The 24001-nt window shown below is 42.8% G+C and overlaps 1 protein-coding gene across 1 annotated transcript in view; it reads left to right on the forward strand.

Moving 5' to 3' along the window:
* The window catches only part of LOC148901503 (neuronal acetylcholine receptor subunit alpha-3-like), a 26384-nt gene extending 13809 nt beyond the window's left edge, over positions 1 to 12575 (forward strand). Inside the window, exons 2-7 of the mRNA XM_088988289.1 lie at positions 5074 to 5213; positions 5298 to 5342; positions 5423 to 5532; positions 6249 to 6456; positions 6568 to 7560; positions 8939 to 12575. Coding sequence (XP_088844415.1) covers positions 5074 to 5213; positions 5298 to 5342; positions 5423 to 5532; positions 6249 to 6456; positions 6568 to 7560; positions 8939 to 9064 — 1622 coding nt within the window. The 3' untranslated portion in view covers positions 9065 to 12575. The remainder of the gene's footprint in view (positions 1 to 5073; positions 5214 to 5297; positions 5343 to 5422; positions 5533 to 6248; positions 6457 to 6567; positions 7561 to 8938) is intronic.
* Positions 12576 to 24001: the final 11426 nt, after the last annotated feature.

Below are 24001 nucleotides of genomic sequence, written 5' to 3' on the forward strand. Positions count from 1 at the left end.
CCAAGTCGACCAATGGCGCGACCGATGGTGGCTCACGTAACAAGACACGTGACCAAGTTGACCAATGGCGCGACGGATATATCGATATAAACAACAAAAATGGCCGGCGGGGGATGAAAAGGAGCACCGTAATAACCGGATTATCGTAATAACCGGGTATCGTACTAAACGGTACTGATTATACATAAAAAGACTAGAAATGTGCAAGGGAAATGAAAATAGTATCGTAATAAGCGGTACTATCGATATAACCGATATCGATATAACGAGACTTTACTGTATATATATATATATATATATATATATATATATATATATATATATATATATATATATATATATATAAAATCCTCGTCTCACCCACCATGGGTGGTGTCTGTCCCCATTTCAGCTCGGGTCCTCTACCAGAGGCCAGGAAGCTTGAGGGTTCTGCGCAGTATCTGTGCTGTTCCCAGCACTGCGCTTTTCTGGACCGAGATATCCGATGTTGTTCCCGGGATCTGTTGCAACCACTCGTCGAGTTTGGGGGTCACTGTCCCAAGTGCTCCGACCACCAAAGGCACGACTGTCACCTTTACCCTCCAGGCTCTCTCCAGCTCCTCTCTGAGCCCTTGGTATTTCTCGATTTTCTCATGTTCCTTCTTTCTGATGTTCCCATCACTCGGGACCGCTACATCCACGACAACGGCTTTCCTTTCCCCTTTATCTATGACCACGATATCTGGTTGGTTGGCCATTACCATCTTGTCAGTCTGTATCTGGAAGTCCCACAGGATTTTTGCTCGGTCATTCTCCACCACCTTGGGAGGTGTTTCCCATTTTGACCTTGGGGTTTCCAGTCCATACTCCGCACAGATGTTTCGGTAGACTATGCCAGCCACCTGGTTATGGCGCTCCATGTAGGCTTTCCTTGCCAGCATCTTACACCCTGCAGTTACGTGTTGGATTGTCTCAGGTGCCTCTTTGCACAACCTACACCTTGGGTCTTGTCTGGTGTGGTATATCCCTGCCTCTATGGCTCTGGTGTTCAGGGCCTGCTCTTGGGCAGCCAGGATGAGTGCCTCTGTGCTGTCCTTTAGGCCAGCCCTCTCTAGCCACTGATAGGACTTCTTGAGATCAGCCACTTCTGCTATGGTTCGGTGGTACATCCCGTGTAGGGGCTTTTCCTCCCATGATTGTCCCTCTTCCAGCACCTCATCCTCTGTTCCCCATTGACTGAGACATTCTCTGAGTACATCATCCGTTGGAGCCTTCTCTTTGATGTATTCATGGAGCTTGGATGTTTCATCCTGGACAGTGGCTCTCACACTCACTAGTCCCCGGCCTCCTTCCTTACGGCTTGTGTACAGTCTCAGGGTGCTGGACTTGGAATGGAACCCTCCGTGCATGGTGAGGAGTTTTCGGGTCTTAACATCCGTGTTCTGAATCTCTTCCTTTGGCCACCTTATTATTCCTGCAGGGTATCTGATCACTGGCAGGGCATAGCTGTTTATTGCCCGGGTCTTGTTCTTGCCATTGAGCTGGCTTCTGAGGACTTGCCTCACCCGCTGGAGGTATTTGGTCGTAGCCGCTTTCCTTGTTGCTAATTCGAGGTTGCCATTGGCCTGTGGTATACCGAGGTACTTGTAGCTGTTTTCAATGTCTGCTATTGTTCCTTCAGGGAGTGAGACCCCTTCAGTGTGGACTACCTTGCCCCTCTTAGTCACCATCCGACTACATTTCTCCAGCCCGAATGACATTCCGATATCACTGCTGTAGATCCTGGTTGTGTGGATCAGGGAGTCTATGTCCCTTTCGCTCTTAGCATACAGCTTGATGTCATCCATGTAGAGGAGGTGACTGATCGTAGCTCCATTTCTGAGGCGGTATCCATAGCCTGTCTTGGCGATTATCTGGCTGAGGGGGTTCAGTCCTATGCAGAACAGCAGTGGGGAGAGTGCATCACCTTGGTATATGCCACATTTGATGGACACTTGCGTTAGTGGCTTGCCATTGGCTTCAAGTGTGGTTTTCCACATCCTCATCGAGTTTGCAACGAAGGCTCTAAGGGTCCTGTTGACCTTATAAAACTCCAAGCATTCATTGATCCATGTGTGTGGCATCGAGTCATATGCTTTCTTGTAATCAATCCAGGCTGTGCACAGGTTGGTATGTCGGGACCTGCAGTCTTGAGCGACTGTTCTGTCAACCAGCAGCTGATGTTTGGCACCTCTAGTATCTCTACTAATGCCTTTCTGTGCTTTGCTCATGTATTGATCCATGTGTCCACTTATCTTAGCCGCAATGATGCCTGACATGAGCTTCCATGTTGTGGAGAGACAGGTTATTGGCCGATAGTTGGAAGGAACTGCACCCTTTGAGGAATCCTTCATGATCAGGATTGTTCGCCCTTCGGTTAGCCATCCTGGGTGAGTCCCATCCATCAGCAGCTGGTTCATTTGTGCTGCTAGGCGCTCATGGAGAGCTGTGAGTTTCTTTAGCCAGTAGGTGTGGACCATATCCGGGCCTGGTGCCGTCCAGTTTTTCATACCTGAGACTCTTCCTTGTATATCTGCCGCTGTGATGGGAACTGGGTTCTGTTCAGTGAGGTTGCTGTGCTCCTCCTTCAGAGTCACCAGCCATTGTGCACTGCTGTTATGTGCGACCTCCTTCTCCCATATGCCTTTCCAGTATCTTTCAGTTTCCAGCCTTGGAGGGTCTGCTCTGCTGTTAGAACCCTGCCACTGAGCGTACACTTTCGCAGGTTGTGTTGCGAACAGCCTGTTTATTCTTCTGGCCTCATTCTCTTTCGTGTACCTCTTTAGGCGACTGGCCAAGGCCTGGAGCCTTTGTTTGGCAGTTTCGAGTGCTTCAGGTATGGTTATCTGCATGTACCTCTTGGGTATTGGCCTTTTCTTCACACCTCTCTGGGTCTCCGTCAATTGACTCACATCTTTCCGAGCCGCCTTGATCTTGGCCTCCAACCGTCTTTTCCATGGTGGGTAATGAATCTCGTGGCTGTCATGGTTGCTCTTGTAGCCAAGCATGTCTAGGATCACTGATGCTGAGGTGTATATCAGCTCATTGGTTTCCGTGATCGTTCCGGTCGGGATCGTTCTCAGTGCTGCATTCACAGTTTCCATGAGACTTTCAGGTGGTACTTCACATAGCCGTTGTAATTGGTGCCTTCGTTGCCCAGTTTTCATTCTTGCCATGATCTTATCTCTCAGGTCATTTGCTGCCTCGCTCAGCATTTCATTTATTGGGGCTGGCTTCCCAATCTCATTATTCATTGGGGCTTGCCTCCCAATCTCTGGTTGAACCTCTTCCTGTGATGTGGCAGCCTGGGGCCCTTCACCTCGGAATTTGTGTTGTACCTCATCAATCTCAACTTGTGATAGCAATTGCCGTTTGTGGATATTGGAACACTGAGCTGCTAGTTGTTTCGTGGTCAACCGTGACTGTGGGTTTCGAAGTAACCATTCAGCCCCCATTCTCCGCATGTAACCCCTCTGACTAGGGTTGCTTGAGTAGTAGCATTCCAACAGAGCCATGTTATCGCATCTCGTCCATCTCCGCTTTGTTCCAGTAGCCCATTTTTCATCAGGGTGCTCTGGTTCCCCAGCACCTGACGCAGACCTTGTTTGGCCGGGCGACGTCTGAGCCGGCATGTCATTCCATTTATTGTCTCTCATCATTGTATGAGGTAGGCATTAGCGTGAAGGGTCTTGCCCAAGGACCCACACTGGATGATGTCATTGTGCTCATTTATATATACAGTAAAGTCTCGTTATATCGATATTCAAGGGAGTCCGAAAAAATATCGATATAACCGGGACTATCGATACATCCGACCCTGTTTGCATGTAATTTTCTCCATGCGTGCATAGAAATAGTATCGATATAACCGGGACTATCGATATATCCGATATCGATATAACGAGACTTTACTGTATATATATATATATATATATATATATATATATATATATATATATATATATATATATATATATATATATATATATATATAGTGTGGTGCATCATTTCTCCGCTTAAAAGCCTTGATGGAAGCAACAAAGTAATGTGGCATGATTGTTTGTTATTTGCCTCCAGTATGTTTTCTTTGATTGATTATCTTATATTGGTGACATTGAAACGGACACAGTATTTTTCTATCGCCTCATGACTGTATCTCACTGCACAATGCACAGTCAAGGAAGGTGTGCTTGGTTGAGTTTGGTGCAGAACAAATGATTGCTGACCTCACAAATCATCCATATTTTCCATCATGAATCATGCTGGAGCTAATGGGTTTGGATATGGATGCTGATAAGTCAAATGTTGATGACTCATGTTTGTATATAAATTGGAGGCTTTGGAGCTTTGTTAGGACACTAATGCAGTGTGCTGGTGGTGTGAGTGTTCACTGTCCCAAGCGAGGCAGCATTTTCTGCTCGGACAGGCGTGAGGGGTTCTGTATGCCATCCCACGCTGCAGTGTTACTCCTGGCACTTTTCCACAATGTGACCTTCGGTCCAGCCTTATGAGTTTTCATGCATATATGTACACTAGGCCTAAAAGAGTTAGTAGTTTGCTGTATGTTCCGGGTACATAGAAAATATCAACAAACTGTATTTGACAATTCCTGATGGCATGAAGTCATGCAGATTCTGCGAGGGTTGGCTTCAAGGATAACGTCTTTGTAATCCTACATTGGTGTGACATCCTTTCACACCAGAGTCGATTTTCATTGGTGTTGACAAATCCCAAAGTAAAACCAGAGATATAAGATTTATTTAAACACAAAGATCCCCCAACTTTTGTTATAGATTTCTAATTGTAGAAACAAATTCTCAACATTATTAAAAATTTTGTTTGTTTAAAATTTTATGTACTATCCACGAACTCCTTTTTTCACAATGATCGTAATCCGCTTCAATCTCGTTTTTTAAAGGTGAAGCGCAGTGTGTTAGCGCCTAGTGGAAAACAACATTGACATGATTGGATTTAATGAATGCTCAAAGATCACATACTGTATTTCTATTTTATCGGTACTGCTCTAACTGTTTGTCTTTGAATTTCTTTCTTTAGGCTGTTTTGCATCCAAAGCAGAGGACCGTTTATTCCGACGGTTATTCCGAAGGTACAACCAGTTCATTCGACCAGTGGAGAACGTGTCTGATCCAGTCACGGTGGAGTTCGAGGTGTCGATCTCTCAACTGGTCAAAGTGGTAAACACAACCTAAAATATCATTCTAAGAAGAAAAAAGCCAAAATTTGCTTTATAAGCCTATGTAACAATTATTTCTTTTCAGGATGAGGTGAATCAAATCATGGAAACCAATCTCTGGCTGAGACATGTGAGTTGCAATCATGATTGTTGCCATCTAATGCTGTGACCAAAATTTACTGTGTATTTATTTTTTTTCCTGCCATATAGGTGTGGAATGACTATAAGCTAAGATGGGTACCGGTTGAGTATGATGGAATTGAGTTTATCAGAGTTCCATCCAATAAGATATGGAGGCCAGACATTGTTTTATACAATAAGTAAGTTTCATTCATCACTCAGTCATGGTTGTGGTCTTCTTTGTCATGACAGTGTGTCAGACTACATTCCGTAATAGAGACTGCATGCATTTATGTTGTTGATGTGTTGTTGACTGACTTAGCCGAGTGGTTAGCACACCGACTTCACAGTGCCGAGGTCATGAGTTCAAATCCTGCTCCGGTGGAGTTTGCATGTTCTCCCTAGATCTGCGTGGGTTTTTGTCCAGGTCCTCCGGTTTCATCCCACATTCCAAAAACATGCATTGCAGGCTGATTGAAAACTCAAAATTGTCTCTCGGTGTGAGTGTGAGAGTGAATGGTTGTGTGTTACTGAATGAATGAATGAATGAATGAATGCACTGACTTATAAGGCAGATGAAACTTTGTCTCTAACTCTAATTTCGATATCAATACTGGAATGGTAGGAAACAAGCATTTTCAAGGCTGTCTCATATCTCAACTTAGGTTGCAAAATGAAAGATGGTTGTCAGGTTTCATTTTCAATACTTGACACGGAACAGATTTAACCCTGATTAGATGACACAATACTCTGTCATTGCATGTTTATACCGTATGCTGAGAGATTTACCTCACCACGGCACATTGATAGGCCTCATTATTGTATTGAGCTCACGTGTCCTGACTGTAACAGTTAAATGTTGTGAAGACCTTCACTTGAAATGGCATTTGAGTTTCTTGTGTATGCTTTCTTGAAGTGCAGTGGGGGATTTTCTGGTGGAGGACAAGACCAAGGCTCTGTTGAAGTTCGATGGTACCATCACTTGGGTTCCTCCGGCTATCTTTAAATCCTCCTGCCCCATGGACATCACCTACTTCCCTTTTGACTACCAGAACTGCTCAATGAAATTTGGCTCATGGACCTATGACAAAGCCAAGATCGACCTGGTGCTCATTGGCTCAAAAGTATGAATGTCTGAAAATTCTACTCTATGAAATCGATTATATTGTGTCACATTATATGCTTGTAAAATCAACGCGTAGCTTCCGTTGAATTCCAAATTTGTGATGACCTAGGTGAACCTCAAAGATTTCTGGGAAAGCGGTGAATGGGAGATCATTGATGCTCCTGGTTACAAGCACGACATCAAGTATAACTGCTGCGAGGAGATCTATCCAGACATCACGTACTCCTTCTACATCCGCCGCCTGCCACTCTTCTACACCATCAACCTCATCATCCCTTGCCTTCTCATTTCCTTCCTCACCGTGCTGGTCTTCTATCTCCCATCCGACTGCGGCGAGAAGGTCACCTTGTGCATCTCTGTCCTGCTGTCCCTCACTGTGTTCCTGCTGGTCATCACGGAGACAATCCCCTCCACCTCGCTTGTCATCCCACTGATCGGCGAATACCTCCTTTTCACCATGATATTCGTCACGCTCAGCATTGTCATCACCGTGTTTGTGCTGAATGTTCACTACCGCACCCCCATGACTCACACGATGCCCGAGTGGGTAAGGTCCGTGTTCCTCGGGGTGCTGCCGAGAGTCATGCTGATGAGGCGACCGATTGACCAAGGCGCCTCGTCTATTGCCAGCATAGCAGCGGGGACGGGAGGAGGAGGGAGCAGTGGCGGAAACAAGAAGAGAAAGAACAGTGTTGGGAGTGGCTCAGGAAGCGTGAGTATTGGCGGTATCACAGGGGGTGTGGCGTGTCCACCGCCTGATGGCGGAGCAGGTGGAAGAGGTGCTTCTTCAGTGGGCGGCTCCATGAACTGCATTGAGTATGGCGATATGAACCGCGACAATAAGCGGGATCTAAACAGAAGATGTCCCTATAGAGGCAAGGAGGTTCCAACCCCTGTCCCTCCTCCAAAGGTGCCCCATTCATCACAGGGCCCTCAGAGACCTGCCGAATCAGAACTGCCCAAATTGCCAAGGGCTTTGAACTCCCCCTCTCAAGTGAACGCTGTCGTGGCATTCTCTGTCATTTCGCCTGAGGTCAAGCAGGCCATTGAAAGCGTGAAATACATCGCGGAGAACATGAGGACTCGTAACAAAGCCAAAGAGGTATGTTCAAATTCAATTCTCACTTGGTACACATCATGTATTTTCATTACTTTCACATTGTCAAAAACACTGAAAATGAAAAATGTGACTTCCTATTTTGTTTACTGTTTTGACACACACATACTAGTTACAGATCAGAGTCCATTGCCAATATACATATAGTACTCTACTTTCAGATGAATCTGTAGTATATATTTAGCTAAACTGTTATTGATCAATATTGTACAATTAGCTTCTCTGATATGGCGGTATCACAAAGAAAAAGCAACATAGTCACTGTCCTGAACAATCATTAGATTTATTGACAACTCACATTTTTGCAGAAAAACAGCAGCACGCAAGTCACCGGGTCCTTTCAAGTGAATGGGTCCAATCAATTGAATGCGAGTGCCATCTTTTTGTCAGGATTGTAGACATTGTCTTCTTTCTGTCTGTTGACTGACGTTTTCTTGTGTGCTGCAGCCTGAGAGAGGAAAATTAACACATTGAAAGATGTCACATCCGAGTTATCAGAGGTCGTTGACACTTGTATGACCTCTTTCTTTCTGTTGTTTTTATTTCCAATTTTGAAAGAATTTGTTTTTAATTCAATTGAACAGATAGAAAAGGTAGAAAAACGTTTTAAAAATGATATTGTGATCTCATGCTGTTAAGATCACAAAAACCTGACATTTGACCAGGGATGTAGAGACTATTTAGACCCACTACACGTGAAGTGCAACTTTAGTTTTCTCAAAGAAACGCTCTATGATATTCAAGAGGTTAAAAGCGACTTTTTGAGAGCACCCTCTTAAAAGATTTAAGAAACTATTGAGTTCTGGTCTGGACCTGCAATTTTAAAGAACCAGAAATATACACACTGAGGCAAACCCCCAGTGTCCTTTAGTCGGTGTGTCTCTATATTGCAGTGATAGCTTGGGGCTAAAAAAGAGAGTAAAGCTCCTTGTTGAAAGGGCTTCTCCTGTCTCATCCTCACACTCTGGATGGGCCTGATATGTTTGTTCTTGTGAAGAATAATCATCCAGGCTTCACTCTGGGCACAACAATAGCATTATAGCCATAACAGCCTTGATCCGATTGTGCCCACCTGAATGATCAAAGTGCATTCCGGAGCGCGCGCGCACACACACACACACACACACACACACACACACACACACACACACACACACACACACACACACACACACACACACACACACACACACACACACACACACACACACACACACACACACAAAATCTCACAGAGACACTCTGACCTCATAGAATAAAACTACATCTCAGCCAAAATGTGTCTTACGATTTCTATTGCTTTATCTTCTCAGTATGTACAACATAACTCACTGCCTTTACTGTGTTTCTTTGTCGTCATTAGGTGGAAGACGACTGGAAGTATGTTGCCATGGTCATTGACCGGATCTTCCTGTGGGTGTTTGTGATGGTGTGTGTACTGGGAACTCTGGGGCTGTTCCTCCAGCCACTCATCAGCTTTTTTAAATAAATGACACTTTTAGTGGTCACCCGTTGCGGGAAAAGTCTCTCCTGCGGGTCTTTCTCATCACACGTTCGACTGTCTTCTTTCCCTTATCTTGTTCCTCCCCGGCGCTCAGCAGTCATCACCTCTCGTCGTCAAGGGCACATCCCTGCACTTGACTTACCCAGAATTCCTCAATCACCCAGTCGTCACCCCACTGATGTGCACGCAAGCCATTGAGTGTCCTATGCCCAAAACTGTTCGGAACAAAATAACATCTGCTCTCTTTTTCAATGATTTTGTCCTTTAATGTCATCTTGTCTTCCTTGAGACACAGAGTTGTGTATTTCTTCTTTTCCTGGATTTTTTTTCCCCAAATGTCCTCTCAGATCTTGCTATCGCACAGCACTGTAAAAAAATCACTAAGGTTAGAATTGCTGCAAAAGAGTTCACGACCAGTCTGCTATTTTAATCCAAGACACAATTTATTTATGATTTTACTGATAAGTCAACATAATTGTATCTCAAAGAATATTTCACAATTGAAATGCATGGAAATTCCATTTATGCATCCCAGCCTCCCAAACAAAAATGATTGTTGTTTTTAAGTGGAGAAAACAGCACTTGATTATATTAGACATTATAAAAACACACAAATTGCAACATAATTAAGTAGAATGGAAAGAAGCAACATTTTTATTTATTTTTTATTTGTGTATTTATTCATGTATTTCTGCATTTATTTATGTCTTCATTTATGTAGAGTTTTTCCCGTAGAGTTATGTGTGCTTGTTCACAACAAGCCACATTTTTGTTCTCAGCATAAGGCTCGCACAAAGCGCAAGCTAACTTTGCACATGGGTGATGTTTTCTGTCTTCTGGCATTTTCAATGATGAGCTCAGGGAAAAATAGCCGTTTGTACACTTGTGGGAGTAAACACAAGCGACTTGGTTCTCAGCTAATCAAAGCGACACGTCTCATTCCCTTTAAATTCAGCACATGAGAGTATCTTTGTGAGGACATTTAAGCTCTGCACATGCGGGTTATGTAAATTTGACTGTTGCAAAGGCTTCCATCCCTGACTGTGCAATCGAGGCAGGAAGGCAGTCACCCATTCACAGTGGCCGTAAAATCTCCAAGTGGATATCGGCGATCTCTTGGATCTACATATCACATAGGGTTGCGTTGAAGATCTATGTGAAGACCGGAGGTAGCTGGTCAGCGCAGACTTTCGTGCGAGAAAGTCTTGCTCTTCTGCTGCTTGAAAAGCTGTCTCACATCCTGTTTGTGGATCTCCAGGGCAAGGAATTTGGTCTGGGGTGTGAATAAGGTAGTTTCTAATGGGGGCGGGCAAGTGTGGGAAGTGGAGGTGTGCTTTTTCGAAGCTGCAGAAAAAAAGATATTTAAAATGAGCGCAAGTCCCTTATTGTTCACTGCTTTAGGGGGATGGTGTTTTGTGGTTTGTAACTGCTTTCAGGTCATTCCGCATGGATGCCGAGTCGTGAGCAGAAGTATTTTTTCAGCCTCTCTGCATTGCGTCTCTATACGATGTTAATTTTCTTTGTCAATTGGGATCGGGCATGTTTTCAGTGTCCTATCTTCACTTTTAAAGGCCACCAAAATACCAAAAGAAAGAAAACCTCCCATGCACATGATGACACTGAAGTTTGCACTATAGTTTCATCGGGTAAGGGAGCTCGGTCTTCAGGCCAGTCTATTTTGTGGCACCAAATTATGAGGAGTGCTGGGGATGTCATCATGAATAATACCCAGCAAGTCATAATGTGGCCTGCAGAACTCCAAAACATGGTTAACTCGGTTTTCCCCAGCACAAAAATCAGCATGCGCCGGTTTTTATGATGAGTGCGCTGTCTACAGAATAAGGATTCATAATTCTGTGTGGTTTCATTTTCGCTTTTAGCCTCTTTATTGAAGGCTTTTTCGAAATGTGACAAACTGCAAAATGAGTGGAGTTCAATGTCACAAGGCAGTGCCCGTATTTTTTTCTTCTAAGTCCAAATACAAAATCAACCGAACAATGTCTCATGGCCTGAAAAAGTTGGGTCACTCATACAGTATATCATGGCACCACTGAATAAGAGATAAATCAAATTGAATATACTGTATGAGTCAAGATGTCGATGTACTTTTCATGTGCAGTAGGGGCTCTCCCAGCCATTGGGATTGTCTTTATGGGATAATTGTTCAAATCAAGCACAGTAAATACAGTACTGTATTTGCAATGTTTTTGAGTGCCATTTTGTCATATATTCACACGTATTAGGTCAAAATGAAAGTGTACTGTATATCAAATAAACACTGAAGAGTGGAATACTGACTTTGTTGACATGCAGTCAAAAACAGAATTTGACCAATATTCCACACAAACCCATGAAGATGCTCATATGCAAATTACACCTTTTATAACTCAAATATTGGGTCATAAAAATGTGTATCGCAACACTTGTTTGCAAGCTATCCTGGTATTTTGAGTACAGGAACTACACCACACTTTTTGAGGTGGAAGGAAACGGAATGACTTCTTAATGTATTGAAATACATGAATATTATGCCCTTTATTGACGGGACAAAGTAATGACATCAATGTGTCGTAGTTTTAATGGGGATATTCCAATAATAAGCCACTATGGGTGAAACTGGTGAGCCCATAGCACAACCATGAATTTGTTTATAAAATTTTTCCCGAAATTGAAAATACGTAGTATTAAGGCAGATTTCTAATAATTGGCAGATGTGATCCGGTTTAAGTTTGGTTCTTTCATGCAGAGAAACAAAAGAAACTAGGAGTTATCAGAACCCTCCAGCATAGGGCTAAACTAATACCAACTAGCACTGAAGGTAGAGAAAAGGAGTCAAAACATATCAGGAGAGCACTCACTAACTGTGGGTACCCTCAGTGGTCATTCAACAAATGTCAGAAAGAAAGAATAGCGAACGAAACCAATAATTCTCAAGATTCAAAAAGGAGAGGAGTAGCAGTACCGTACATTGCAGGAGTTTCTGAAAAATTACAGAGTCCTTTGGCAACATAAAATTCCTACTTATTTCAAACCGATAAACACGTTAAGGCAAAAATTAGTGCATCCAAAAGATAGGCTACCAAATGAAAAACAAAGTAATGTAGTTTATTCCATACATTGTAAGAATGAAAATTGTAAAGAGCAGTACATTGGGGAGACTCAACAAATTCTCAAAAAAAGACTTTATCAACATCGCAGGGATAATACTAGTGGGCCTCAATCGGCAGTACATTTGCACCTAAAAGCTAGCAACCACTCATTTGACGACAATGAGGTTAAAATCTTAGCGAAAGAACATAGATGGTTTGAAAGGGGCGTAAAAGAAGCGATTCTTATAAAACAACAAAATCCTTCATTAAACCGGACTGGTGGGGTGAGGTTCAATTTGGATCGTTCATACAATAGCCTGCTTAGGCAAAACAGGTTAGGCAACTTTCGCAATGCTGATGAGGGTCGTTATGCTGATGAGGTGATACCGGGGGCAGTGGGGGTAATAGGCCAGTCGTTAGTCAGGAATGTAGGAACAATCAGTGGAGCCACAGGGAGGGGTCCCCGCCCCCCCCAACCTGAGAGTAGGGACCTATCATAGCTGTGTCCGGCGCCACCATGTCTGGACATTAGGGATATATAAATGGGGCCGATACGACCAGTCAGACTTTAGTTCGCTGACGAAGCCTCTTGGATAGGAGGCGAAACGTCCGAAACCTTCACTTTTGTACAGATGACGGCTGAAGAAACCTTCTCATCGATGGACCACTCCTGTACGACTGAGAGCTTACACAGAAATAATAATAATAATAATAATAATACATTTAATTTCAAGCGCCTTTCAAAACACCCAAGGACACTTTACAATAAAAACAAAGCACACAACAATAAAACAATAATAAAATGAGAAATAATAAAATAGCAGATTGAACTAGACATTGAAAGCAATTTTAAACAGATGGGTTTTGAGGTGGGACTTGAAAATAGGGAGGGAGTCAATATTACGGATGTTGGGTGGAAGTGAATTCCAGGGTTTGGGAGCAGAGCGGCTGAAAGGGAGGATGAGCATCTGAGGGACCGAGAGGGAACGGAGATTTGAAGAAGGTCAGAAAGATAGGGAGGCGCAAGGTTATGGATGGCTTTGAATGTAAACAGAAGTATTTTGAATTTGATCCGATGTTTAACAGGGAGACAGTGGAGCTGCGCATCACAGGGGTGATGTGGTGAAATGAGGGGGTTCTAGTGATGATCTGGGCTGAAGAATTTTGAACTAGTTGGAGTTTATGGAGAAATTTCTGATTGACACCGAAGAGAAGTGAGTTACAATAATCGATGCGGGAGGTGACCAGACTGTGGATAAGGAGAGCAGCGGAGTGAGGGGTGAGCGAGGGACGGAGACGATTGATATTACGGAGGTGGAACTATGCAGACCAAGTTACGTTATCTATATGGGAGTGAAAAGATAGTGAGCTATCGAGGATGACACCCAGGCTCTTGACCTGAAGGGAGGGGGGCACGGTTGAACTGTCAATGGTGAGAGAGAAACTGTTTGTTTTGCTGAGGATGGATATGGTAAAGACAAGGAGAAGTTCATTTTTTTCACCGTTAAGCTTGAGAAAGTTATGGGTAAGCCAGGATTTAATTTCTGAGAGGCAAAGTGAAAGGGATGAAGGTGGAAGAGAGCCGTCGGGTTTGCTGGAGAGGTAGAGTTGGGTGTCATCCGCGAAGCAGTGAAAGTGAATGCCAAACTTGCGGAAAATATTGCCAAGAGGAGGAAGGTAGGTAATAAAGAGAAGGGGCCCCAGGACAGACCCTTGGGGCACACCAGAGGACACAGGAAAGGACCGTGAGGTGAACGAGAGATAGGAGTGAAACCAGCGAAGTGGGGTGTGCGTGATGCCTAGGGTGGAAAGTCCTTCGAGCAGGATGGGGTGGGAAATGGTGTCAAAAGCCGCGGTTAGGTTGAGAAGGAGGAAGATGGAGCGTGAACAGGCATCGGCTGCCATGAAAAGATCATTTGTGATTTTTATGAGAGCCGATTCAGTACTGTGGCGGTGGCGGAAACCAGACTGGAATTATTCGTAAAGGTTATTGTGAGTGAGGTGAGAGTGAAGCTGGGAGGTGACCGTTTTTTCAAGGATTTTGGCGATGAATGGAAGATTGGATCTGAGCCAGGTTTTCATGATTGGAGTAACAGCTGCGGTTTTGAGTGGGATAGGAACAATTCCAGTTGATAATGAGGAGTGAAATAAATGGGAGAAGACAGGGTAGGCAGGACTTGATAAGGATAGTACAGAGGGGGTCGAGCTGACAGGAGGAATTCTTGGATTTGGTGATTATGCCTGAGATTATAGAGGAATGGGGGAGTTCAAAAGCGGATAGCAGTTGGGAAGGAGTAGAAAGGCTGGGAGAGGGTTTTGGTCACAATTACCTTGTACAAGGGAGTAACTGTCTACTCATGCAAGTGCACAGGGACATCTGAATGTTTCAGAACCTGGCATTTTTACTTTAGCCTGAATATTGATGGCATGTAAACATAGTCAATGTCTTTGTTGCAACAAAATAGAAGACAGAATGGTGTTCTAAAATAACGTTAGAATGCTAATGTGACAATCTACTTTTGTTACCAGATGAAAATTCAATTTGGGGTGGGCATGATGTCTTATCAATTTGGTGGAGTTGTGTGTAGGAAGAGAGCAAAGGGGAGAAAGGCACGGCAATATCGGGAATGTCTCCCTGGAAATGCTTTTTCAACCCCATTAACTTTTTCATGCATCACCCAGCATTCACTACCGTGTAAGTAGTAATGAGAGAAAATGATACCAAGCAGCAGTCAAGTGAAAGCGTATGAGATAGGTCTTGCTTTGCTCTTAAGTCAGTGTTAGGAATCTTTCAATTATGCACACATTAGACTTTTGCATTATGCATTAAGTATTTTCTCAATTTTAATATTGCATGTGTATAATACCTAAAGTGATGAAAGTTGTGAAGCCTAAAATTAAGTGCTAACCGAAAGTCGCAGTCAAAGTGAAAAAGTTGCTTATTGAAAATTCCAAATCAGCAATTTCTTTAATATAAATTATTTCAATGTAATAGTTGGGTGTAATGCATCAAATAGATCCACGCTTATGTTTGTGGGCTCTTGGCCAATAAATAATGATATATTACGATGCATCTTATTCACAGCACTGTGAATTTTTAAACACAACACACCACATGTGCATTATGTGTGCACATAATGTGCACACAATGTGGCACATCAGCAAGTGACAATAGTTATGAGTTTGTGATCCAATAATGATTCAGTGAGTCCAACTGTAACAAGGTACTCTGATGTTGGGTTCTTCACTTTTTAGCTATTCCTTCAAATTCTGCCTTATGACCCTGCATCACTTCTGCACGCTTCGGACAAGTTTATGTCTTTTGGGAAAGGTGAACTCCTTGCATCGTCTCCATAGCAAAGGCGCAACACAGCACTTGCTGCATATTTCTTCTTGAAGACCTCCCTCCATCTTTCAGTGGTCACAGCACAGCCTGAATGTTCCTGTCAGCATTGGCGCGTGCGTACACACGTGCACATTCACACAAACACACACACGCACGCATACCCCCCCCCCACACACACACACACACGCACGCACGCGCACACACACACATAAGCACAACTGAAGATTATTGGTAGTTAGTGACAATTTCTCCCTCTGATCACAGGCTAACTTCAAATGGTCTCATCTGGTGGCTCTCTGCATCTTGACCAGTCACACTTAATCCTCCTTGCGTGCAGCATGTTTCAAGGTGTGTGAATGCTTGTGTGTGGTGTGTGTGTGTGTGTGTGTGTGTGTGCGTGCGTGTGTGTTTGTGTGTGTGTGTGCATGTGTGGGTGTGTGTGTGTGTGTGCTCGCTGGAGGTGGGGAAAAATGCATGACACCTGTAAAGTGAGAAATAGAAAGTGTGAGTTTGACCGTATGTTTGTGTGGGTGGGAGGCAAGTAGGTGCTTGGGAATTACTTTTGGAGAGAGGGTGGGGTAAAGTTAAAAAGGATTAAGCAGTGTCCCATCAGTGTTGGTCTGGCTTATTGTGGGGTTGGTCACATGAGGATCAGGCGAGATGCCCTTCAGAAACAGGGGCAATTATATTGGAACTTGTAAATGGCAGCCTCCTGCTATGGTGAGATAATCACAATATGGACAAACACATTGGTGTAAACCTTCAAGGAATTTAAAAAAAAAATCTCTGCTTTTAATTAAAAACATCCCGTAATTAGTAATGTAATTTTGCTGCTTTGCTGCTGTGAAATGTAAATTTCTCCACTGTGAGACTAATAAAGGCAAATCCAATCCAATCCAATCCAATCCAATCTTGGATTCACACCTGTCATATTCATACCAAACGTATCTGAGCTTGTGCACCTTGCCCAAAAATATACATTTGCATAATCCTGCTAATAAACAATCACAAATAAGTACTGAACCTAAAATAGTAAACTGATTGAATATTCTAAGCACCTGAACAAATCTGTAATGCATTTTCCACCTTCCTTGCAAAGATGTGAAGGTCACAGACAAGCTGCGGGTTGGAGAAGGGGCGCCTCCTGCAAGCTGCTCCATCGCATTAATCGGAATTTTTAAGTGTGAAAATGTGATATTTTCAAAGCTCACATAACTGGACTTCTTGTGATTGGTGGCATTTGGAGCAACACTGAGCACAGCAAAGCTCTGGGTGCTAAATTAAGGGATAATACATTATTAAATCAGCCATATGGATGAATATTTTACATGGTCTTCTCCGCGGACACATAGTGTGACTTTGAGATAGTGTCCACCCGTAATGTTTGTTTTGAATCCAAAGTGTTTGAAAATATGGCACCGTAACATAATATTTTATTTTGATTTAGGATGCATAATATGCATCGCCTCAATTGCCAAAAGACTTGATCTCTCTGGTGGAGAAGTTCCGCAAAGGGACATCAGCTCTGGTCGAGAGCATGCGAGAAAGTGTGTTTATGGCGCTGTTGGGTAAGACAGCGGCAGACGTTGCCGAATTAGGTTCTCTTGTGCCACCGTGAGCGGAGCAGTACGTGCCAAAGGCCGCTCGACCGTGTATAAGTCGAGGAGACTCTTCTCTAAATAATTCATTCCAAATGGGGAAGGAGAGGAATGCACTCTCTCTCTTTCACACACAAACACACGCACGCACACACACACACGCACGCACGCACACACGGAGACACATGGATACACACATGCACATATGCACGCACGCGCACGCACATTTACATACACTCGCACAGACAAGCGCAGAAAGACTGTGTGCATATTTATAGATGAATACAGGAACATTGTCCAAGAAATGTAGAGTATTTTTGTGTCCCAACACAAAAGGCTTCTGGCACTATCTTGGGTTTGAGATCCAAAACTCACTCACCATTCAGATTATCATCATTACAAATACAGTGAGTTAACCACTGTGTTTTATTAGTAAAACTACTTTGCTTCGTCCCAGTAATTAAATCTTTTTGAATGCAGGTAACATTAGTATCAGAAATGGACTCTAACTCTGAAATGCGTTGTACAAGAGGTTAACACGTCTTCCTCACAGTACAGACGTCCAGGGTTTGAATACAGACATCAGCTTTACTATGTGAAGTTTGCATGTTCCCTATTGTGCCTGCATGAGACACATGGATTCCTTCAACATTCCAAAATAAAAATAAAACAACCAAAAGTGTCTTTTTTGTGCTTTTTCTCAGAATCCTGAATGTTTTGTGAAACGATTGGCGGGTACCGTATTGTCTGGCGCACCCAAAAGCCTTGATTTTCTTCAAAAGATGACCATGCGCCTAATACGCAGGTGCACCTTATGTGTGTACTAATATTGAGGTTTCGCACAACTGTCAGCATCCACCAACTCTATTTCACCCTGTAGAAGAAGTAGTGCATAACCCCAGCCTCTATCTACTGCTGTGCCTTATAATATGGTGTGCCTTATCTTTGAGGATTTATTTATAGATTTCTATATTATTTGGAAACGTTTTTTTTCATTCATTTAAGGTGTGCCTTATACTGTATATGGAAAAGGTTTGAAAACACGCCATTGATTGGAGTTGCGCCTTATACTCTGGTGCACCTTTTACACCGGAAAATATGGCATTTTAAACTCTTTATGATTCCTTTCATGTTGATGAAGGACCCCGTTCCAGCAAACCCCCCTGTTCATGAGCTGTTGCCTTGCTGCTTGACTTGATGTTTTTTGGTGATGAGCAGTGTTGCTATTCCGCCAAATTTACCTTTTTGGAATTACGGACAAAATATTAAAGCTTGGTTTCATTGGACTATTACAAATGCTGCTAAATACACGTGGTAAAATGTGTCCTGTAGCAGATCCCACCATGATTGGATCAAAGCAGTTGAGCCACGATGCTTCCCTGTGTAGGAAATTGATCATCTGGTGTAAGAAACATAACTTTTTGAGATTCTTCTATTGCTATAATATAAACAGATATAGAGACCTCCGATTTACATTGCAATCATCAAACGTTAGCCCAAAATATGGACAAGAATTGAAATGTGAAAAATTAGTGCAAAGGAGAAGACATATGGAGGGTTTCATCCCCGCCAGCATATCCTTCTCAATCCCAAGCGTCAAGAAGAAACAAAAGGCAATTTGAGTGCAAATTGCAGAAAGAAGACATCAGTGGATCAAGGGAAGAAATTGTTCACTCACCTGGATGCACATTTACACTCTTTGCAACCACATTGTTCCTTACTTTGACTGTGGAAGATGGCAGTGTGTCACTGACAAGCCAGTGGACACGTGTGATGGTTAGAAATTATGGTCAGGATTCCAAGGTTAATGTTTAGTCGAAAGCTGTCAAGTATTGTGGGTGATGACTGATAAAACAAATTCAACATGTGCAGTATTGTATACTGCCATTTACACTTTCATAAAATAATTGCCAACGAATCTTACGACTGAAAACAAAGCTTTGCGTTGAGTGTAAAATAATCCATGGGATTGGTTTTTTGGTAATTTATGCTGTAATGATTACTTTTTGATGACATCGTTTCGCAAAAAATGTTTATTTCTCAAATGTGGCCAGTTTATATTGATATAACATCGATCTTTTAATTAAGTAATGTGGTTCTCGATGTGTGAATACATTTGTAAAATCGGTTTTGAAGTGTGTAATTGGTTCGGTTTTTTTTTTTGTTCATTGGAGTAAGCCTCTACTCTAAATATCATGAGCAATACAAAATACAATTGGATTGATCATTTTGTATCATTACGGACACTTTAAGTCAGCATCCACTGAGTGCTGTGTTTTAATGGTGTCCTCAAGTACTACTGTGCTGTTCTTTTCTTTTTTGAAGCATCGATACGTTTAAGCTTTCTCCAGTGAATGATGAATAATGAATGTTGAAAGGTGCATTATGCTTTGCCTTCTGCAGTACACCATATCCGTTAAAGGTTGAAGATACAATGCAATGTTGTTGCCAAAAGTCGAGGTCCTCGCGAAACTGTCACTGCAGCTGCCAGTGCAAGTGATATGTTGCATATGTGACGTGACAGAAGGCTCCTCATTATCTGTCGCTCTTGTCCAGAGGCGGTTGATGGTTATACAACATCTCTTTGACTAAATGGGAGAGACAAATTTCACTGTCAACGTCAAATTTCACTGTCAACGTCATGTCCCACTGAGACACACTACGCACACTCATGCATGAGGGTGCCCTGCAGTGTTGAGTGTCTACAGTACACACCATATACCGTAGATACAATATGGGAGACATCCAACCCACAGGTCAGTACACTACGTACACACTTGAATAATATAGCTATTATTCAACCTCTTATAAACAGAAACCACTGTGCACCCCAAGAGACCCATTTTACACATATACTCACCAATTATTGAGCTGTGTTTGAAATGGCTCTTTAATGAGGTTGAACAAATATTCTATTTATGGGATCTCCTGAAAATTTTGGATTGGATTTTGGAGGCTTGAGCATGATGCCAGCGAAATACACATGTGCGGGTCAACACCTGACACCATCTGAAAATGGACTACATCGCACAAATGTAGAATTAGAAAAAAAAACAGAAAGCACGAGCGAAAAAAACACCAGGAAAAGTGAATCTGGATAAATAAATAATAATGATACGTAAATAAGTAGATTATTTGATAAATAAATAAATACTTACAAAGAGTACGAAATTTTTGATGCACAATACAAAATGGCAAAAATTCTATTACACAAACCTTAAATAATCCAAGAAATCCAGAAATATTTACGAAAAATATCGAAACGAGAGTAAGGAAGGCATCTACAAAATTTCTCTTGAACATACAACAAGCAAGGTCAATAATTTGACTGCAACCAGGCAACTTGGCAGTCCAAGGCTGAGGAATCTTGAGAAATCTGTTTAGTCACATTTCAGTTCCCCCAAGCAATTGATTGATTGATAGATATTTTAATTCTCAAGTCAGTAGAGATCGTGTCTCAATAAAATTCCTATATGTATTCCCGTTAGCGCTGCAGATGTACCCCATGCCTGTTTGTGTGGCCAATGAGGGGCAGGATTTCTGTTACTTGTGCACTGGGGGCACTTTTGGATATAATCTCCAAGGCTCCACTGGTTCACTGTGACAGTTCTGAAACTCAGAGCATTGCGCTAGCGTGCACCCAAAAAGCGACATTAGACATTAAGAGGCACTCCGATTTTTTTGTCGCGGTAGTAGATGATGTTAAATAGCAGGGAGGCAGGTGTGATGAGCCAAAAGCACTAACAAAATAAATAAGTCCATAAATAAATACATAAATAAACACTTGCAGGTGTCCACTGGAAAAAAAAATCTAAATTACAAACACTGTAAAGAAAAACACAAAAAAACGAAGGTAACAAACAACCCAAAAAAACTTGGATCTGACCCACAGACACACAATGGAGAACTCAGGGAATGTCATTCGAAAATAGACTAAACAAAGTGATGAGACAACAAGAAACACCTGGACAAGGCACAGAGTGTTTCGTAACCTGATTGGTTAAACACACACACTGGTTGGTTAGACGGTGATGACGAGAACAGTTGGAGACAAAAAAGGTACACAAGGGAAAAAAATCCTCATGTAATCTTGACAAAATCATACCAGAACCTTCTTTTTTTAATTGATTGTTTTAAACGTCAGCTTGTTGTAAAGTGAGTTGATTCGACTTCAGAAACCAAATACTGTACAAAATTTTGCTCGCAAGTCAAACAATAACTGTCTCTAAACGTGTAGTTCAGGTTACTTGTAAGTCATTGTGTACTTTTATACACCTACCTACCTACTAACCTATACACGCAAGTAAACAGACATTCATGCAAGATGCACAAATACAGATGAGACACAAGAAGCACAGCTGACTCACATTTGATGAGCCAGTTTCTTCTGCCAATTGGCTTGCGGCGTGGGTATACACACACGCGTACACGCACACACACACGCACGCACACGCGCTCGTACACACTCACACGTAACCTCTGACCACACAAACAAATACAATGCATTTTATGCCCAACTTTGCAAACTTTATCTTTTTGCGTGCTTCCTGGATGTTTCAGAATAAATATTTACAACTGTAATACAAGGTTCTCAAATATTGCGCTATGATTCATTTCATTAACTTGTATTCATTTTCTGATCCGCTTAATTCTCACAAGGGTCGCAGGGGGTGCTGGAGCCTATCCCAGCCGTCTTAGGGCACAAGGTGTGGGACAACCTGAATTGGTTGCCAGCCAATTGCAGGGCACACAGAGAGAGGCAACCATCCAAGCTCACATTTACACCAAGTGAAAATTTGGAGTGTCCAATCAACCTGTCATGCATGTTTTTGGAATAGGGGAGCAAACTGGAGGACCCGGAGAAAACCCACACAGGTCCAGGGGAAACAGGCCGGAGCGGGATTCGAACTCGCAACCTCTGCACTGTGAGGCTGACGCACAAACCACCGGGTCGCCCTTCATTTTCTTTGGGTATTAAGAGACACAGCTATTTCCTCTGATATTTCCTCTGCTTTGTCAAATATTTTTGCACCCAATAAATTATGCACAAAGTCATAATGCGACATCAGAGGACACAATTAACCGGTCCACAGCAATACACAGATAAAGTAAGCAGATCCTTTGGTTTCAGTGGTTTCGCTTGCTTCTACAAACACAGCTGTGCAGAGTCGTCATGGAAGGAAGCTATGGGTTTCCAGACCACAAGAAATTTTGTTTCTAAATGATTGGATGGTGGGCAGACAGGACGCACTGGGAGGCTGCAGCTGCTCGGCCCCTGGCTCCAAGTGGAGCAGAAAATCAGGATAATTTCATTGTGATAATCAGCCTCCTGTTCCCTCAACCCAGCCTGTCACTGTTACCCACGATGAGGAGAGAGGATAGAGAGGAAGATGCAAAATAGCAAACATGAGCTTTGTGCCTGATGCATTTTACGTTATATGTGCACCAAAATAATACTCTTTGAGTCGTTTCATCTCCAGGGGTTGTCCATTTTTTATGTTTTTGTTGTATCTCACGATGCCGCATGCTATTACAACAAAATAAACAAACAAATAAATAAACAAAAGCTTGTCTTTTCCAAACAATCATGGCTTTTGAACTTTATAATGAGTTAAAAATTAAGAGGAACATCCACTTAAATACCCGACACTACCCCATTTAAAAGAAAATATTTTCTTCTTGTGTCCTGAATTTGGTCTATTCAGACATGTATGTGTTTATGTTAAATGCTGAGGTAGAATTGATATATTACAAGGGCAAAGATACGTCTGTGTAAGCTCTCAGTCGTACAGGAGTGGTCCATCGATGAGAAGGTTTCTTCAGCCGTCATCTGTACAAATGTGAAGGTTTCGGACGTTTCGCCTCCTATCCAAGAGGCTTCGTCAGCGAACTAAAGTCTAACTGGTCGTATCGGCCCCATTTATGTATCCCTAATGTCCAGACATGGTGGCGCCGGACACAGCTATGATAGGTCCCTACTCTCAGGTTGGGGGGGCAGAGGACCCCTCCCTGTGGCCCCACTGAATGTTCCTACATTCCTGAATAACGACTGGCCTATTACCCCCACTCCCACCGGTATCACCTCATCAGCATTATGCTGATGAGGTGATATAGGATATATAAATGGGGCCGATACGACCAGTTAGACTTTAGTTCGCTGACGAAGCCTCTTGGATAGGAGGCGAAACGTCCGAAACCTTCACATTTGTACAGATGACGGCTGAAGAAACCTTCTCATCAATGGCAAAGATAATAGATTAAAAATATATATAAAACAAAAAATATTTCCAAAATTTGTTGTACGTACTTCATTTTTTTGTGACTCTACCACTCGTGCTTTTTCTCCATCGCAACTCCTCTTTTACTCTGTGAGACTCCAGCCCATAGTCTGCATGTGCCTCCCATCTCTCTACCTGATTTGGGACCGTATCCTGCCTGCTTCGGCTTGATGGGTACCTCGTCTTGTCTTTGGAGCACCAGATGTTATCAAAACGAGATTGCAAAAACAGCTCCCTAGTTACTCAAAACAGGATTAGCATAGAAAATGGATGGACTGTTATTTATTACAATTCACTTTAACAACTATTGAGGACTCATTCGGTGACTTAACAATTCAGCTTGACCTTTCCACACTCTTCCTATTCATCGATGAGAAGGTTTCTTCAGCCGTCATCCGTACAAAAGTGAAGGTTTCGGACGTTTCGCCTCCTATCCAAGAGGCTTCGTCAGCGAACTAAAGTCTGACTGGTCGTATCGGCCCCATTTATATATCCCTAATGTCCAGACCTGGTGGCGCCGGACACAGCTATGATAGGTCCCTAATCTCAGGTTGGGGGGGGGCGCGGGACCCCCCCCCTGTGGCCCCACTGATTGTTCCTACATTCCTGAC

The sequence above is a fragment of the Hippocampus bargibanti genome, linkage group LG02 (genome assembly GCF_051943395.1).
Source record: "Hippocampus bargibanti isolate YZ-2025 linkage group LG02, ASM5194339v1, whole genome shotgun sequence".
NCBI lineage: Eukaryota > Metazoa > Chordata > Actinopteri > Syngnathiformes > Syngnathidae > Hippocampus > Hippocampus bargibanti.